Source organism: Anomaloglossus baeobatrachus, chromosome 4 (assembly GCF_048569485.1).
Source record: "Anomaloglossus baeobatrachus isolate aAnoBae1 chromosome 4, aAnoBae1.hap1, whole genome shotgun sequence".
Lineage (NCBI taxonomy): Eukaryota > Metazoa > Chordata > Amphibia > Anura > Aromobatidae > Anomaloglossus > Anomaloglossus baeobatrachus.
This window is the reverse complement of record NC_134356.1, coordinates 684,924,836-684,944,456: the sequence shown is the minus strand read 5'-3', so window position 1 is coordinate 684,944,456 and position 19,621 is coordinate 684,924,836. Positions and strand designations below refer to the sequence as shown.

Genomic DNA, 19,621 nt, shown 5'->3' with positions numbered 1-19,621 from the left:
TAGTGTGACACTACTATCTGGAAGATGCCGACAGGTAGAATGGAGTTCACAAGGCTCTGCTAGAGCAGATCCTTGTGAGTCTCTTACTACTTGAAGACATTTCCACCATCTTTTCTGATTTGTAGGCCCAGAGTGATGTCATGTGTGCTTAAGAGTGTAATGATGATGATGCACTGAGCCTACTAACTGGAACTGGTGGGTAGTAGGAGGTTGGCAGAGCACTTGTCCAGTGACCACAGACTACTGACATGACTGCTGGACCTGGGATCTGCAAATTTTTGTTGCTCAACTTTGGAGCCAAGTTGTGACTCATGCTGATGCCTCTATAGACACAGTGATGTTAGCTGTGTGAGCTGCTCAGGCCATTGACCTGCTGACTGCCGTGTGAAATGTCCACATTGGTCTACTGGTTCCTATTGACTATGTGAGGTGGATAAGTAGGTCCTCCAGGACTGGAACCTTAGGCCATTGGCTTGCTGATCTGCTGACTGCAGAATGAAATGTCCACATTGGTCTACTGGTTCCTATTGACTATGTGAGGTGGATGAGTAGGTCCTCCAGGACTGGAACCTTAGGCCATTGGCTTGCTGATCTGCTGACTGCAGAGTGAAATGTCCACATTGGTCTACTGGTTCCTACTGACTATGTGAGGTGGATGAGTAGGTCCTCCAGGACTGGAACCTCAGGCCATTGGCCTGCTGATCTGCTGACTGCAGAGTGAAATGTCCACATTAGTCTATTGGTTCTTATTGATTATGTGAGGTGGATGAGTAGGCCCTCCAGGACTGGAACCTCAGGCCATTGGCCTGCTGATCTGCTGACTGCAGAGTGAAATGTCCACATTAGTCTATTGGTTCTTATTGATTATGTGAGCTGGATGAGTCGGCCCTCCAGGACTGGCACCTCACATTGAGTACCCAAGGTTCCATCACCTCAGCGATGTCTGGCATGTGACCACCTAGCAATATCTGGCATTAATTTATTATTATAACTTTATTGGGTTTTCCACATCAACATCATATAAATGTATGATGATCTCTGAAGGACTGGAAGGGATTAGTGCCCTCAACATATAGACACAAAAGATTACCAGCAATCATTGGTCCTGGACATGTCTCAGGGCAATAATCCAGCACATTCCACTGTAGGCCACAGAAAGATTATCATATTAATGCCTGTCAATCCACTCAAGTGGATATTTGTTAACTGAGTGGTTAAGAAAGAGTATCTTACCTGGTAACGACACTGCCTGCAACAATGGAGAAAGCTTCTCCGCGTAACTTCGAGCGAGTCACACTATCTGCAGGAGCCTGAGGCAACAAATTACCTAGTGAAAAAGGACTCAATGTGCCTCATACAAACCTGCAATCAGTGGTTTCCCATAGATCTATTACGCCAATGATTGCTGTAATTACGTACTTCGTTGGCATTGTGAGCCAAGGCTTCTGTGGCCAAAGACTTGACTTTACAATAATGGGTTATAGGATACTCAATAGGTTGTGCCCAACCTGTGGGTCAATTCACATTGGCATTTCAAGATTTTAGATTGAGGCAACAAGAACAAAAGTCACCAAGATCTGGTTTAGTAAAGGGCTTTTATTACATTACTCAACATAGAAATGGATCTTCTAGGTCACAATCACATTGGAAAGAGTAAAGGCCCTGTCACACAGAGAAAAATCTGTGGCAGATCTGTGATTGCAGTGAAATTGTGGACAATCAGTGGCAGGTTTGTGGCTGTGTACAAATGGAACAATATGTCCATGATTTCACTGCAACCACAGATCTGCCAAAGATTTATCTCTGTATGTGACAGGGCCTTAAGATTGGGTTTTAAGGGATTAAGGAATCTCCATGTGCCACACTGTTGATCTGCACAAGGAGGTATGTACCTTCTATATTGACTCCTAAGTCATGGTGTCCAGAATAGTCAGCAATTTGTAAAGAATTGATGGCGGAAATGTAGTGTGGACGTGAAATCAAGACTTGTCCCAAGTGATGGTCAGGATGTGAAAGAAGATAGAGCTGGTTGGAGAGGACATGCCAGATCCAGGAGTGCGATAGCAGGTACCTGGTGACAAATCGGAGGAGTGAGACATTTGGTAATGTAGCCAATGTCAGGATCAGAGTCAGGAGCCACACAGAGGATGGACCATCTTCTGTAGTCGACATGGTAAGGCCAGTGTTCCCCAACTAGTATCAAGTAATGCCAATTGCAATGATCTCCCATTAAACTGTGGCCCGGAAAATTGGGCTGAAGCTAGTAGTAGGATGAATTGCTCAATCGTAGAGTGATAAATCATATTACCAAGGACTCCTATGACAGCTGAGATTGTGACTACTCATGGAGGTTCAACCTTGGAACCGATTAGATGATTAACAGCATTTTGGAAAAGTAGTTCCCATAAACTGAAGAAGGAGCCAAGCCAATGGGACCATTGGAGAGGAAAGGCCCAGTTGGCCTCATAACGTAATCCAGTGATCAGTGACAACCAGATCTGAAGTTCTCGTCAACCTTCTCTCATATTTGGAATAGATACAGAAGTTAAAGAAAGGCCAGGCCGAGTGTCATATCTATAAGAGATACAGAATTAACGGTTACAACAATTCTTCTAGGACTAGGGCCCCCAAGGAATGCTAGTGAATATACTAAAGGCATAATACCCATGTCTACTAACTAGGACAAGGCTGCCTCAGAAATGTTTGGTGCCCCACAATACAAAAAACTCTCATATCAGAGTCTGACTCCCTAGACCCCACAGACCAGCTGATGGCACCATCGGTGGTTAGGTGCACTGTCTACAGAGAGGGAATAGTACCGTTTCGTACACTGCATAGTGGCCATTCTCAGGTTCTTCAGTTTCTCCTACTGAAGTGAATGTGATCAGGGAATGGCCCCTTCAGTCATGATGCCCCGGATTTGTGCTCCGTTTCTGTTTGCTTCTAATTGCCGGCTCTGCACACAGATGATCGTTAAGGGCTTTGCACCATAGGATAGGTCAACCTCTTTAAGTCTTCTAGGCCACTTTATATGCATCATAAAGGTATCATGTGCTGCTACCTTTCATCCCCTTTGCTGTTATGTGCAGTTTTGGATTGATGCCTTTCCACTGCACACTATTCTCCTCCTCGGGTCATTATTGCTCCGTGCGTTTGATAAGTGGCTATCGTCTTATCATCTATATTGACCGATTAATGGCTTGAAGAAAACTTTTATGGCTTTATTGTTAATAAAATATGACTTAGACAGAAATATTCCACTACCATAAAAACAAATATAAATGGTGATATCGGTCAAGTGTCGGCTATTAGGGAAACCTCTGGCCTTATGCACTTCATGTCAAGGTGAACCATTAATTACAATATGGATTATCCCCCGGACACAAACACAGCTGTGAGCAGAGTAAGACCAGCGCGAGATATGTAACAGCAAGGGTTTATATACGGTATATATACATAGCCCATATATACACTGTGTGCAGAATTATTAGGCAAATGAGTATTTTGATCACATGATACTTTTTATACATGTTGTCCTACTCCAAGCTCTATAGGCTGAGAGCCAACTACCAATTAAGTAAATCCGGTGATGTGCATCTCTGTAATGAGGAGGGGTGCGGTGTAATGACATCAACATGCTATATAAGGGGTGCTTAATTATTAGGCAACTTCCTATCCTTTGGCAAAATGGGTCAGAAGAGAGCTTTGACAGGCTCTGAAAAGTACAAAATTGTGAGATGTCTTGCAGAGGGATGCAGCAGTCTTGAAATTGCCAAACTTTTGAAGCGTGGTCACCAAACAATCAAGCGTTTCATGGCAAATGGCCAACAGGGTCGCAAGAAGCGTGCTGGGCAATAAAGGCGCAAAATAACTGCCCATGAATTGAGGAAAATCAAGCGTGAAGATGCCATTTGCCATCAGTTTGGCCATATTTCAGAGCTGCAACGTTACTGGAGTATCAAAAAGCACAAGGTGTGCCATACTCAGGGACATGGCCAAGGTAAGGAAGGCTGAAAACAACCACCTCTGAACAAGAAACATACGATAAAACCTCAAGACTAGGCCAAGAAATATCTGAAGACTGATTTATCAAAGGTTTTATGGACTGATGAAATGAGAGTGACTCTTGATGGGCCAGATGGATGGGCCAGAGGCTGGATCAGTAAAGGGCAGAGAGCTCCACTCCGACTCAGACGCCAGCAAGGTGGAGGTGGGTACTGCTATGGGCTGGGATCAGCAAAGATCAACTTGTTGGACCTTTTTGGGTTGAGGATGGAGTGAAGCTCAACTCCCAGACCTACTGCCAGTTTCTGGCCCCCTCCATATCAGAACTTAAGGACCTTTTCTGACCCCCCATCCTACATGTGAGGAAAAGAGAGAGAGAGTAGGCCGACCAAAAAAGTCCATAACTCATATTCATAAAAGGATATATACACTTTATTGAATCATCAAGCAAAACGAGGTGGTGGGTAAACAAAGAAAAGAAAAGGAAAGGGACGCACACTCGAGTGACAATATCAAACTATATAAGTAATATCAGCTTATTGCAATGGGTCTATATGAAGACGGTGAAAAGTAATTTTTAAGAAGTAATTTTCCCTGCAGATGCACCATGAATTTGATATATACGGTAAGTAAGGGATCTATGGAATAATCACATTATCAGTATATATACTATCAATCACCAAAACTGAATTAGCTAACTATAGTCTATGATGCAAACAATTAAGATCTCAGTAGATAGAAAAGCTACTATGCGTTCTGATAGGTGCATAACAGCAGGATACATACAGGTGTATAGGAGTCCAGAGACTGGAATCCACCCCGAAGTCTCCCTTTGTCTTCACCTGGCTCCAATAACTGGACCACACTGGTATCAATGAGCTCTGCACCACTGGTCGTTCTGTCACATTAGTAAAGGCAGAGTGTATGGCAAGGGGGCCAGAAGCTATAAACCGGGGTGATGGGCTGGATATTCTACACTGGGGGAATGGGGCAGTATTTTATACCCCAGGGATCAATTGGGCCAGATGTTATACACTGGGGAATAATGAGGCCGGATGTTATACATAGGGGGACAATGGGGGATGGATGTTATACAGCGGGGAATAATGAGGAAGAATGTTATACATGGGGGCCCCATGGGGCTGGATGTTATACATGGGGGGATAAGGGGGCCGGATGTCATACACTGAGGACGAGGGCCTGGATGCTATATGGGGTGACAATAGGGCCAGAGGATATACATGGAGGAACAATGAGGCCAGATGTTATACACCATGGACAAGGGGCTGGATGTTATAGATGGGGTGACAATGGGGCCAGATGTTATATACCGAGGAAGATGAGCCGGATGATATACATGGGGGAGCAATGGGGCTGGATGTTATACATTGGGGATAATGGGGCCGGATGTTATACACTGAGGATGAGAGCCTGTATGTTATACATGGGGTGATAATAGGGCCAGATGTTATACATGGAGGGACAATGGGGTTAGATGTTATATACTGAGGATGAGGGGCCGGATGTTATACATGAGGGGACAATGGGGCCGGATGTTATACACTGAGGACGAGGGCCTGTATGTTATACATGGGGTGATAATAGGGCCAGATGATATACATGGAGGGACAATAGGGCCAGATGATATACATGGGGGGACAAAGGGGCCAGATGTTATATACCGAGGACGAGGGGCCGGATGTTATACATGAGGGGACAAAGGGGCCAGATGTTATACACTGAGGACGAGGGGCCAGATGTTATACATGGGGGGACAATGGGGCCAGATGTTATACACTGAGGACGAGAGCACAGATGTTATACATGGGCGAGACAATGGGGCCAGATATTATACACCAAGGACGAGGGGCCGGATGTTATAGATTTGGTGACAGTGGGGCCAGATCTTATACACCAAGGACAAGGGGCCAGATGTTATACAATGGAGCAATGGGATCACCTGTTATACTCAGGAGGCAATGGGACAGAACAAGAAACGGGTATTCTATGAATAGAACATACACCCTCATTTTTCTCCATGTAGTGTAAAGTACATGGGGTCCTTGTGGGCCTGTGTGAGAGTAAGGGAGGTTTGGGTGAAACACCTTACGGCCTTGAGTCCTCCGCGGTGTGAACTAAGTATAACGCTATAATACCCAAGCTCCCTGTGACACGTGAACACTCAACATGAAGCGTTTCCGAGAGGTAAATCCTAATACACAGCACTGGCAGCAATGTTATATAAAGGGGGGAAGGAGGGAGGGAGATACGTTTCCAGCTCATTACATCTGAAGTTTCCATGGCTGTAAGTGGAGAAGTTTTCAATGAGACCATTAATCAGAATAATTGCAGCTTAATCCTTTTTTTAAAGCACATCACGTCCCATGTGAGCAGCGCCGGTGCCAACTCTGCTGTATGATACCATGTACCAGGCACGGCACTGATATTATACCATGAGACACAGTGGACTCGGTGGCTATGGAGACCTATGTGACCATTACTACTCAGGGGACATCCCTCTGAAGCTATTGGCTAGTTTTTGATTATGTGGAATCATCTCTCTTACACAATTTTATAATTGGGTCCTGCCGGGACAACGAGCGCCATCTCGTTTTGGCCAATTACATACCTGTTTGGAGGGAGATGTAGCATCTGGTTGTATTACTACATTGGGGTGTAATTGGCAAAATTGAGTGCCACTGTACCGCCCCCACGACAGCCGACGGGCTGCTCGGATCCGGATCTACAGTGTCTTGAGGGGTCTCCGTACCCGAGGCGGGGTCGCGCGGCCTCACGAAAATAAAAGGGGGGTTGAAAGGGTAGATTTGAATAATGTTCGTGATGCCACCCATGGTTCGTAGTAAAACTTGGGATACCACCGCTGCTGCGATTAGGGGAGGTGGGAGCACTCGGGAGCGATGGAATGGCAGCTGTAGATGTTAACCCCTCCGTGGGCAGGGGAAGGTGTCCCGGGGCTCGGTGGTGGCAGGCTGGGGACCCATACTCACACAGTCCAGAGATGCTGACACTGACACCAGGTAAACCAAGGTTCTGAACGTCCTGCAGCCTTAGTCCAAACACGTTGGGTTCGTGCCCTTTTGGCGTTGCTGGTTGGTCTGAAGCCTTGTCCCTTGGCACCGTGTTTACACTTGGTGGATCCCTTTCGCCTAGAACTACTCGGGTCCCGCTCACCTGCGTGGCTAGCAGGGTGAGCTTGCTCTCAAGGTTCACACTTGTGATTTTCTGGACGGTTTTGGGAATTCCTATCCCTCTGTTGCGCTAATACCCCGATTTTGGAGCGGTTGGGAGGCGGGTCGTGAAGATTCCGTTCCCGTCGGGTGAATTACTGGGCTGCATGAAGCTACTTCCCAGTCTAGGGTCCGCCTACCCCGTCATGCAATGGCCCCTGCCCGGTTCTAGCACAAGGCCGCCGGTCTGCCCTCCGTGGCAGTACCGTGCCCCCTGTCACCACCCCCTGCATCCGGTGTTCCAGCTCCTTCCAGGCCAGACCAACATCTGGCACCTGGGACTGTTACAGGAGCCCAGCTCTGCAGCGTGATTTTTCCTGTCACCGCTCACTGGTACTTCTCCACTACTCTCTCCTCTTCTCCTGACACTTCTGGCCCTCCTTCTTCCATCCCTCCATCTGGGCGGCCTTATTCCCCTCAGGCTCCCCAATGGGTGTTTGGTGGGTGTTGTGCAGAGTGTTCCTCAGGATTTGTGTATACCTACTCTTAGCAACACTAAAGGGACAGGACCCGTAACCAAGAAGGAGCCGGTACCATGCAGAAGGGCAGATTGCACGGCACCCTTGTGACGACCTGATAGGCCATGGTGTCACACCACCATTTAGTTTGACCAGGTCTTTAGCAAAACTGTTTGTGGCTTAGGCACTGGCCATATTGGTGGGATCCTTCTTGCTACTAACCCTGACTTCAGCTGATTCTTGCATGGTTCCTGGTGGCATCACATAACATCACAATGGATGCTACTCCTGGTGATCATTCCACCATTTATTGCTAAAGCTTACGTGCTCATCTTGTAAAAAAAAGTGATATTGTCTTCTAGTTGTTTCACGGCTCAAACATTCCCAGTGTGAGCCATGTTTTGACCTGGAGTTAAACCTTTCAAGAGTCTCTTGACTGGCATCCACGTTCTCCATGAGCTCCAAAGTAATTGCAGAAGTTGTCTTACGAGTTCACACTTGTAGATGGTCATGTTTCCAGAGAAGCTGAACAACAAGAGCTCTTCTCTTCTTCCCTTTTACCTATCTTTTAATTATTGACTGTGCCATGACTTGGATTGGCCAGGTCTTTGGCAAGAATATTGGCGGTACTAGCAAAAATTCCCTCTAATCGTACACTCTTGGCAAAGAAGAAAGGCGCTTCCATTAGTGGGTCGAGTCCAGATGACAAGGATACTTTCATTTTGCCTATTTCTTATCTGTGAACTTTGACACAACTCAGTTTGCCAAGACTTTGGCCAAGACTTTGGCATTTTTGTGTCCTTCTCAGACACTTTCTTTGATTCAGAATTGTAGGCATCATTTAACTACAGATGCGAAAGCTACCGTAATTAGTATTTTATTCAGATACCGTGACTCCAAAGTTCAAGGTTGATCTATGCTGTGGTCAACTTTCTAAATTGGTGACATGATTGGGAACCACCAACCAATAGCCTGCTTGACCGGGAACCTTTCCTTGATTTCCATGCCAGCAGAAGAAGTTGAGAACAATTTGGAACCCTTGTAAAATATCAATGATAAGGCAAAAATTACAACGTGTATGAGCGTTTGGTGAATGCTCAGGTCAGACTGTTTTAGTATCATTACAGTTCATAGATTTTACAATAACCGGAACCAATAATCACACCAGTAATTGGGACAATAGACAACGCGTCCGGGTGGCAGAAGTTCTCTATGATAACGATGCATAGGTAAAAGGAAAGTGTAAATATGGAATATGCAATTACGCAACCAGACTGCTGACATTACATAAAGATTGGACTGAACTCACCCATGATGTACTCTGTAACCTGTCAAGAAGATAGATGACTATTTATGACTGTCACATAAACTAATGATATGAGTATACCGCCATTGAAATGCTAAGATGGTTTAATAGTGTATATAGGTAGTGAGATAGATCCTGGGGAGTGTCACCTCCAAACCTCACAACTTATGGAGTGTCCACAGTACTATACTACATCTCATACAGACAATGGCATTTATTGGGTGTCCCAACCAGACCTCAGGAATATTCCATACAGTCCTCAGACCCTGGGAGTGTCCCTTCCAGACATTATTACCTTTAGAGATTTACAATCAGACCTCAGCACCTTAGGGAGTGTCCACAGTACCTAATAAACATCCCAGAGAGATAATAGCACCTATAGAGTGTTCCATCAACACCTAAGTACGTAGGGAGTGTCCCACTCAGATCTCAGCACTTATTGAGTGCCCCATCCACTCCTCAACACCTATGGCATTTCCAATCGAGTTCTCGAGTCACAATATCTATAGAGTGTACCATCCAGACCAAAGTACATGGGGAGTGTCCCATCTAGGCCTCTTTACCTATAGAGTGTTCCATCCAAACCTCAGTACCTTGCCAATGTCTCATCCAGAATTCAGTACCTATAGAGTGTTCTATCCACACATAAAGTGCCCCATACACACCTTGAAACCTATACAGTACCCCATCAAGACCTCAGTATTTACAGGGTGCCCCATCTACACCTCAGAACCTATAGCGTGTCCCATCCAGGCCCCAGTACCTATAGAGTATCCCATCCAGACGTACTTAGGAAGTATCCCATCCAGACTTCAGCACCCGATTAGAGTTCCATCCAGATATTATTACTTAGTCCTATAGAGAGCTATATCCACATGTCAGCACCTTGGGAGTATCTACTGTACATGTGGAACATCCCCTTCAGACATCATCAGAAGCTTTAGAGTGTTCCAGAAAGACCATAGTATCTACGATAGGGTTGCCCACTAAAACCACAGTACCTATGCAGTGTCCGATCTAGACAACTATACCTATAAAGTGTTCCAGCCAGGCTACAACATATTTGGAGTTCTCCTTCCATATGCCATACACTGGCATATTTTGATAGGCTCCAGTCTGAGGGATATATTATACATTAAGAGTATTTCAGATTTGTACCTCAATGCAGTGTGAATAGAGCCATTCCGCTCAACACATAGGCCCTTTGTCTTGGAACCACCCTTTCCAAGAGCTTCATAATAGATGTAGAAGTTCCTTCAATATTACCCCCCTGCCAAAGGTCATGTTCAACATGGTCATGTTCAAGACAATCTCACGATTTTGTAAAACATCTTTTATGAAGGTAATGCCTACAATTACCTACAACTTGCAGATGTGTGGATCTGGGGTTTGGCTAGTGGTCAAGTTTAGCAACGTTAGACTCTTTCATCAAGCATATATCTTACCAAAAATGGAACCAGCGGACCAGCATTATGCTACTAGGCTGAAGTCATTGTGAAGATGTAAATGTATGATGTTTGTAAGGGGAAATTTGGTCTTGTTTTAGGTCCTTGAATCTGGACACCCTTTAATAGAAGGAATAAAAATTACTTGGAACTAAATTAGAGTACCAAAACCTCTTCGATATTCAGCTATGATTTTAGAAACTTCTCTGGTGATTAGCATATAAGTGATCTCTAAGTAGTGGCCACCTAATGATATTTTCTAGAATATGGCCTCCAAAAGGTGTAACGAGATCTGTGGCTGGCACTCTTGGAGAATCCATAGATGGCACCATGGGGCTGATTTATGGCTAAAATCTAAATCACTGGTGGAGGTATCTAAGGTTATGGCATTACTTTGGTCCCGGAAGAGAAATGTTTCTTGTGACATTGTCCAGTAGCTTACAGTGTCTTTCAAGGCTCTTGGTTTATAGCCCTGATTCGTGCAATAACCTCTTTATTTTAACCCAATGAACATGTAGGGGCATTAAAACGTTTAGGTGCTATCTAAGGAGCTCCTCTTAAATTCCATGCCGTCATAGTTAGTAATTAGGTCAAGAAACAATGTGTCAATGTGGCATGTGTGCAATAGGGATGCAGAATACAGATGGCATTGCTCGTAGGTTTATCTCATACCCCTTCTCGATCAAATATAGAGTTTCAAATCTGCTTTTCGGGAGGTTGAACATCTCTTGGTATGGAAAACACCCAGTTATTTAGTTTTTCATAACTAAATGATGTTGAGATCTTGTATTTTTTGTCATTAGACAGACCACACAAGTGAAGGGTCTACTTAACGTTCTTCTGAGGTCCACCAACCTTACACGTTTCTGAAGGACATTGTATCAGCATGAAGAACCACATGAGGGTTCTTATATAGAGAATTTCTGATGGAATCATTGAGGATGCTTCTGTTTGTCTTCACAGGATACTTACAAGCTTCCAGGGCTCTAATAATCTCCGCACTGGTGCTCGGTCTTTTTGCATGCTTGTTGGGAATGCTTGGGCTTCAGTGCACTAAAGTTGCAGAAGGTAACATAGCACTGAAGGGGAAGCTCGCCACAGCATCTGGAGCGCTCTCGGTATTCGCAGGTGAGTTACGATGGGCTTCCATGTATTCAATTTAAACTTTAGAGTCAGAAAAAAAGCCTAAAATTATCAAAAAGTGAAAAATTTGTTAAAGAAAAGAATCTTCTGATGTGTTGTAGATATATCAGAGACAACATCAGTGAAGTCTCGGACCATTACCAATCTCCAGATTTGAATGTCTCTACACAAAGTTGGCTGAAAAACTTTTAAGAATAGATTTGCATCTTGGAAGCTTTTCACAAAGTCTGCCACACTAGTTTATCTGCTAAAATATAGGATTCCATAATGGAAACCTGATGGACTCGATTACAAATGATGGTGTTGGTTGTCTGTCACTGACTTCCATCATGTGATGGATGCAGCACTACCGTTAATTTTGATGCCCTGTTCTTAGAGCAGTATCAAACCTCACCATATGGACTATACATACTGGCAAAGAAAGGTTGTCCAGGATCGAGAATTAAGACGATAGTCTAACGGGTATCTATGGCAGATCAGAAAGTCAGGGAACTTTAGACCACCACACATAGCAGCTTCCCATCCTTAAAGATTCACAAATATATATTTTTCTATTTTTCCCTCTAGGTATCTGCGCTGGAATCTCCGTCTCTTGGTATGCCTTCAACATCACTCAAGACTTCTTCAACCCCTTGTACCCTGGAACCAAGTAAGTACTGATTACCAATGGGACTCCTTCACCTTCGAATGACTAATCCTACTTCACCAAAGCTTTACTCCAGCTCCACCCATGGCTTAGGTCCTCACGGTGGACTCTTCTTGATGTTGCCAGTTGTGGTTTCCAGAGAAATGGCCAACGCCCCAGTCTGAAATGTGATTGTTAGAATAAGTCCCTACAATGTCATTGGCAGGAACTAGAGATGAGCGGACCCATGGATGTTTGATTTGGTGGGTGCAGCCAAACATTAGATAAATTTCGGTTTGGGACCCAGACTTGACCTGAACCCCAGTGGAAGTCAGTAATTGGGCAGTTTGGGTCTCCGCCCACATACAGACATGTTGTTACGCAATTGTGAGCCGTTCCAACACTGCATGCAGCTCGCACTGAGCTGAGCACCAAGCGTACCCAAGCACAGTGATGCTCGTATGAGTGGTTTGCATATGTAAAGTTCTCAAACTGTGGTTTGTTTGTAAAGTCTGGGTTTAGTATGCACACCGAGCACTGAACCTTGGGTTCACTCATCTCTAGTGTTCATATGTAATGCACCCGATCTTCGAATCCAAACTCTGTTTTTTAAGTAAAATCTATGTTTGGTAGGAACACCGAATACCGAACCTCGGGTTCACTCATCTCTACCAGGAAATTCTTAGCAATTCTCCAGTAGTTGCCAAGTTCGCCCATAATGTGGCCTACATTCAAGGCGATTCACCAACCATTCGTTTAAACTCCTTTTTTGGGTGTGAATCGATTGGTGCTGTAATGAACTAATTTTCATCCATTTTTCCTACAGATATGAAATCGGTCCTGCTCTTTATCTCGGATGGTCGGGGGCCCTCCTTGATGTTGTTGGAGGAGGATTGATGTGCTGTTCCTACAAACAAGTGGCCAAAGCTAATCAGTAAGTATCAGAATATTCTCATAAGCAACCCAGTATGAGAGAAAGCAATGAAAATCCAAGAGCTAGAAGTACCCTAATTTTAGGGATGCAGTGACATGCGTAACACCTCCATGCATAACACCTATGGCAGCTCTGCCTCACTCACAAAAATGTGTATAAACAACTAGTGATGGGCAAACCTGAACTGTAAAGTCCGGGGTCCGTACCAGACTCTTATGCGTGCGTCACACGGTACGATATATCGGGCGATATGTCGTCGGGGTCACGTCGATAGTGACGCACATCCGGCATTGTCTGATATATCGTAGCGTGTGACAGCTTCGTGCGACTGTGAATGAGCAGAAATACTCACCTTCTCGTTCATCGTTGACACGTCGCTCAGTTTCAAAAAATCGTTCCTCCTTCTGCACGCCGGTTGTTCATTGTTCCCGAGGCAGCACACATCGCTCCGTGTGACACCTCGGGAACGACGAACTGCTGCTTACCTGCGTCCTTCCGCCAATGCGGAAGGAAGGAGGTGGGTGGGATATTACGTACCACTCATCTCCGCCCCTCCGCTTCTATTGGCCGGCCGTTGTGTGACGTCGCTGTGACGCCGAACGTCCCTCCCCCTTCAGGAAGTGGATGTTCGCCGCCCACAGCGACGTCGTCCGGGAGGTAAGTACGTGTGACTGGGGTTTAATGACTTTGTGCGCCACAGGCAACTAATTGCCCGTGACGCACAAACGACAGGGGCGGGTACGATTGCTCATGCAATCACACGATAGATAGTCTCGTGTGAAGCCCGCATTAGTGTCGATGCATGGACTCCGAACACAGACTTCCCAGGGAAGTCCATGTAACTATTTGGTTTCGGACACCAGGATAATAATGTAACAAAATGTAAAAAGCAATCAAAATAGGGATTAAAGCAGGACTGTTATACTTACCAAGTTTCTGCATGGCTGTCACACTGCTTCCGGGTCTGCTCGTTAACTCTCATGCATAGTCACTGCTTCCCCCGCCCACCATCTGTGAGAGCATATATGGTTGGCTGCTGTCAGACTGCCAGCGTGCCAGTGTCTGTGATTGGTTGCTCTCACACTAGCTGTCTGGGTCCCCGAAGTGGAGTGTAAAAATAAATAAATAATTAGAAAAAATGGCGTAGGGTTCCCCGTGTTTTCATACCCATTACAGATAAAGCAGACAGGTGGAGGCTGCAGCTTCCAGTTGTGTGAGTGTATCAAAATACAATGGCCCCCATGCTGTTCCCCTCCTCAATTTTGATACCCTGCCAAGATAAAGCAGATAGCTTGGGGCTGGTATTCTTAGCCTGGGGAGGCCCATGGTTATTGGGCCCACCCCAGAACCTAAAGGCCCCTTTACACACTGAGACTTTCTAGCGATCCCACCAGCGATCCCAACCTGGCTGGGATCGCTACAAAGTCTCTGGTGAGTCGCTGGTGAGCTGTCAAACAGGCAAACCTGGAAAACGACGTAGCAGCGATGTGGAACTGCAGAACGACCTAGCTAGTCATTGGGGACGTTGTAAAGCAGCTTTTTGAAAGGGAAGTCGCTAACGAAGTCGCTGTAAAGGCCCCTTTACACACTGAGACTTTCTAGCGATCATGCTGCACAGTGGGAAACAAAGGACCAAAGAATGGTCCTGAGAGATGTGTAGTGATCAGCGACCTCACAGCAGGGGCCAGGTCGCTGATGTGTTTCACACACTGCAATGTCGCTGGGGAGGTCGCTATTACGTCACAAAACCGGTGACGTTACAGCGATGTCGTTTGCAATGTTGCAGTATGTAAATGGGCCTTAAGAGTCCTAGAATTGGCGCATACCTTAGATAACTTAGATGCATCAATACTGGTGCTTACCCATCTCATTCTGGGCAATCTGGGTAATATAAGGGGTTAATGACAGCTGTGATTTGTCAAAAATTCACAGCTGCCATGAAGCCCTGGATTAGTAAGGATTAGGGGTCTATCGTGTAAATAAAAAGAAATAAACACAAAACAGAGACATTTTTTTTAAAAAAAAACAACACCCTTTCTCTCCAATGTATTAACCTCCAAAAAAACCCTGCAGGTCCAACGTAATCCACACCACGACGTCCTACAACGATTTCCTGCTCTGCTACATCTGAGGTTGCAGTACGCGGTCACATTATAACACGTGACCGATCACTGAGGCGCTGCATTTGTGAGTGGTGACATCACTGAGTTCACACTACCACAACTGTGACCTCAGGTGAACTCATTGAACTCAGTGAAAGTCAACTTAGGTGAACTCAATGAACTCAACAGACCAAAAACATGATACAGTTTTGATGCTTTTATCTTCCACGAGATACAGATTTGGTAAAGAAATTTTTTACAGAAATCACCAAACCTGCATTTCCTAGCTGAAAAATGTACAAAAATCAATGTGATTTTGACTTGTTCGTCTGCCAGAAGATGCAGATTTGGTGCAGACATTTCGGCAACAAATTTCTACATCAAATCTGCATCTCCTGTCAGAAAAATGCATCAAAACCGCATTGCAGTAAGTCTGGCCATACCTTACGAATACGAACATCTATGGGTTCACCCATCTCTATAAGCAACCCAAAACTTGGTCATTTACTGGTCATGGTATTTTATAACTGTCCTAATGTGATTTGTCCCCACAGGAAATACACCTATAACTACCGCCAAGCAACTAATCAATCTTCGGCTAAGGCTGCCCCTCAAGCTGCCCTTCCTCGATATGAATCCAGTAATAGTATCTCCAAATACGGGAAGAACGCATATGTATAGGTCCAGAGACTAAAGACTGTACAAGGCCCATTGGATAGTCTCCCAAAAACGTGAAGTCCGTTTCCCACCCACGTCAAAGTCTACTGTCTTCACTTACGGTCCGTCTGCATTTTCAGTTGTCAAACTTTTAAGCATCAATGCTCTTTCTTGAATCTTCTGAGATGAACATGTTGATCTCTTGGTGCCAAAAACATTCTCTGAGGGCCTAAAACATCACATCTAGCGATGCCCAACTCAACCAGAAAAATGGCCCTCCTCTGCTCCTGATAAGAATCTACAAATTTTTTTTACTATTTTTGAAATTTTCTTAAAAATTTGGAAAATATTTACAATTGTCTGTGATTATTTCTTATATTTTTTTTATATAGAAATCATTTTGAACATTGAATTAGTAATTTATACTTGATTTTAGGGTCATTTAGAAGGAGAGTTATGAGAGCCGCCTTCGAGGTTTGAGAATGGAAACGTCAACCAGTGGATCATGTTCCTGGGTCTTACACTCAGTAACGACAATTTAACTTTATGGACAAGACTGCGACAACCATGAAGACTTTCTCAATTCGTGTTCCGTTTGTGAATTTTCCAACCGTCCAATTGGTTGATTTGTCTTCCAGAAATGTCCTCATTTTGTGCCTTGATTCTTTTTGTTAATTTTATATTTTTATAAAGTCGATGATCATTAATGGTTAATACAATTCCAATTTAGGTCTTTGGTATGACTAGAAATGTCTCATTTTGCACAGGTAATGGTGGGTTTTTGGTAGCCAGACTTTACTGGTCAACATTGTGTTGTGTTAAGTCAATTTTCTATTGGGCGACCACTTGTCTTCTTCTACCTCTGGTAACCATCCCGGACAACCTGAACACTACCTGCACAGGTAATGGTGGGTTTTTGGTAGCCAGAATTTATCGGTCAACATTGTGTTGTGGTAAGACAATCTTCCATTGGGTGACCATTAGTCTTTTTCTGACTCTAATGACCATTCTGGACAACCTGAACACTACCTGCAGAGGTAATGGTAGGTTTTGGTAGCCATACGTTACCGGTCAAAATTGTGTAGTATCAAGTCAATCTACCAGTGGGCGACCACTTGTCTTCTTCTACCTCTGGTGACCATCCCGGACAACCTGAACACTACTTGCAGAGGTAATGGTGGGTTGTTGGTGGCCAGACTTTACCGGTCAACATTGTGTTGTGTTAAGTAAATCTTCCATTGGGCGACCACATGTCTTCTTCTGCCTCTAGTGCAACCTGAACACTACCTGCACAGGTAATGGTGGGTTTTTGGTAGCCAGACTTTACCGGTCAACATTGTGTTGTATCAAGTCAATCTTCCATTGGGCGACCACTTGTCTTCTTCTAACTCTGGTGACCATCCCGGACAACCTGAACACTACCTGCACAGGTAATGGTGGGTTTTTGGTAGCCAGACGTTACCGGTCAACATTGTGTTGTGTTATGTCAATCATCCATTGGGCAACCACTTGTCTTCTTCTGCCTCTGGTGGCAATCCTGGACCACCTGACCACTACCTGCTGACTCATACGCCCTGACCTTCCATTGAACACAAGGTTTACTACTCATTTCCACCACGTCGTCATCATTAATGGCCAACGTCCTCCAGGTATTCGGTGGTTTTGAGAAAATTAGGCTACACAAATGAAAGGGAATCGATGAAAAGAAAATTTGCTACTTTGGGCAAAGAGCTCTGCTCCATTTATCCAAATTACCGGATAATTATCCTATAAGGGTAGACACTGTATCTTATCAATACCAATTTGGTTACCAATTTGTTTAACGCTCCTTCACGACTCCACAAAGACAAATTAGTAAACCATTTTTACACCTCGATATGACCACAAATAAATGAGTTATGGTTTAAAAGAAAGGGACGGCCACAGTTTTCTGGAACAATATTAATACAGAGGTCCCCTTTCTGATTTACGACCACATCAAAGTTCACCTCAAGAACTCAAATGGTCCAAAAATGTTATTAAAACACAATTGCAAAAATTAAGAGAATAGTTACAAGGAAGGGCCTGCGATTTCTGACTGGTTTTCAGTCAGTGATTGGAGGTGTTGTTTTAGTATTTTTTTTTTATCTTTGCTGCCACTAGTGGTCAATATGCAGTACTGCAAATGAAAAAATAATCCTCCAAAATAATTAATGCTGTTATATAAGGTTGAAACAATAATAGGATGTGACATACACCTTTTCAATTGTATGTTTGCCCCCTCTAGAGGTGTAGTATTATAGCAGATATATTCCTTATATTGGGAAGTAATTATATTCTTGTCCACCAGGTGTCAGTATTACAGTTATTATATTGTCCACTGGGGCAGTATTATAGTAGTTACCGTATATTACTGTCTACTAAGGGCAATATTATAATATAGTCTTGTCCACTAGGGGGCAGTATTCTAGCAGTTAAATTACTATCCACTAGGGGGCAGTATTATACTAGTGATATTACTGTTCACTAGGGAGAAGCATTACATCAACTATATTACTGTCCACTAGGGGGCAGTATTATAGCAGTTATATTACTATCCACTAGGGGGCAGTATTATAGCAGTTATATTACTATCCACTAGGGGGCAGTATTATAGAAATGATATTCTTGTCCACTAGGAGACAGTATTATAGCAGTTATATTGCTGTCCACTAGGGGCAGTATTATAGTAGTTATATTACTGTTCACTAGGGGCAGTATTATAGTAGTTATATTACTGTCCACTAGGGGGTAGTATTTTACTAATTATTTTGTTGTCCACTAGGGGGCAGAATTATAGAAGTTATATTCTTGTCCACTAGGGGGCAGTATTATACTAGCTATATTGCTGTCCACTAGGGAGTAGTATTATAGCAGTTAAATTACTGTCCACTAGGGGCAGTATTGTAGTAGTTATATTACTGTCCACTAGGGGGTAGTATTTTACTAGTTATTTTGCTGTCCACTAGGGGGCAGAATTATAGAAGTTATATTATTGTCCACTAGGGGGCAGTATTATAGAAGCTTTATTATTGTCCACTAGGGGGCAGTATTATACTATTCATATTCCTGTCCACTAGGGAGCAGTATTTTCATATTTATGTACCCAAATAGTAAAACTTTGAGAAGAACAAAATCCGACACTCCAATAAAATGAGCATTACATAGACTGATGTCACTAATAGATTATCGGGCCATTGATAATACAGAGGATGGAGCGTTGACCTCTATGGGCAGAGTTAGGGCATGCAGGGGCACAACTTCAATATTGCATTGTTGTAAAAAATAAAACAAAACAAACCGTATGTGTATGCCAGTACTGTTATGTCAGTGTCCGGCCTCAGGCTCGGACTTTTTGCCTCGTAATAAATCTATGAAATAAATCTGTACATTTCTGACAAATTGAATGTAATTTGTAATAAAAATATTTTGTATATTTGATGAGGGCGTGATGTCACTTCTCTTCTCTGTGTTCATTGTTATCTGGGCTTTTTATCTCTGATCACTGATTGCATCACGGTATTGGAGTCACAGCTACACTGCTCAGTACTACTGTGTAATGACGGCCAAACTGCTGTGTATACAAACGGGTTGTATCTCACCTTGGAGTTGTATTCACAGCTACACCGTACACTGCTGCTCTACAATGCACTCCAGAACTGGATTCACAGCTACTCTGC

The 19,621-nt window shown here is 44.0% G+C and overlaps 1 protein-coding gene across 1 annotated transcript in view; it reads left to right on the top strand.

Moving 5' to 3' along the window:
• CLDN15 (claudin 15) overlaps positions 1–19,382 on the top strand; it is a 91,471-nt gene extending 72,089 nt beyond the window's left edge. The window contains exons 2-5 of the mRNA XM_075346724.1: positions 11,426–11,590; positions 12,173–12,254; positions 13,057–13,164; positions 15,821–19,382. Coding sequence (XP_075202839.1) covers positions 11,426–11,590; positions 12,173–12,254; positions 13,057–13,164; positions 15,821–15,947 — 482 coding nt within the window. The 3' untranslated portion in view covers positions 15,948–19,382. The remainder of the gene's footprint in view (positions 1–11,425; positions 11,591–12,172; positions 12,255–13,056; positions 13,165–15,820) is intronic.
• Positions 19,383–19,621: the final 239 nt, after the last annotated feature.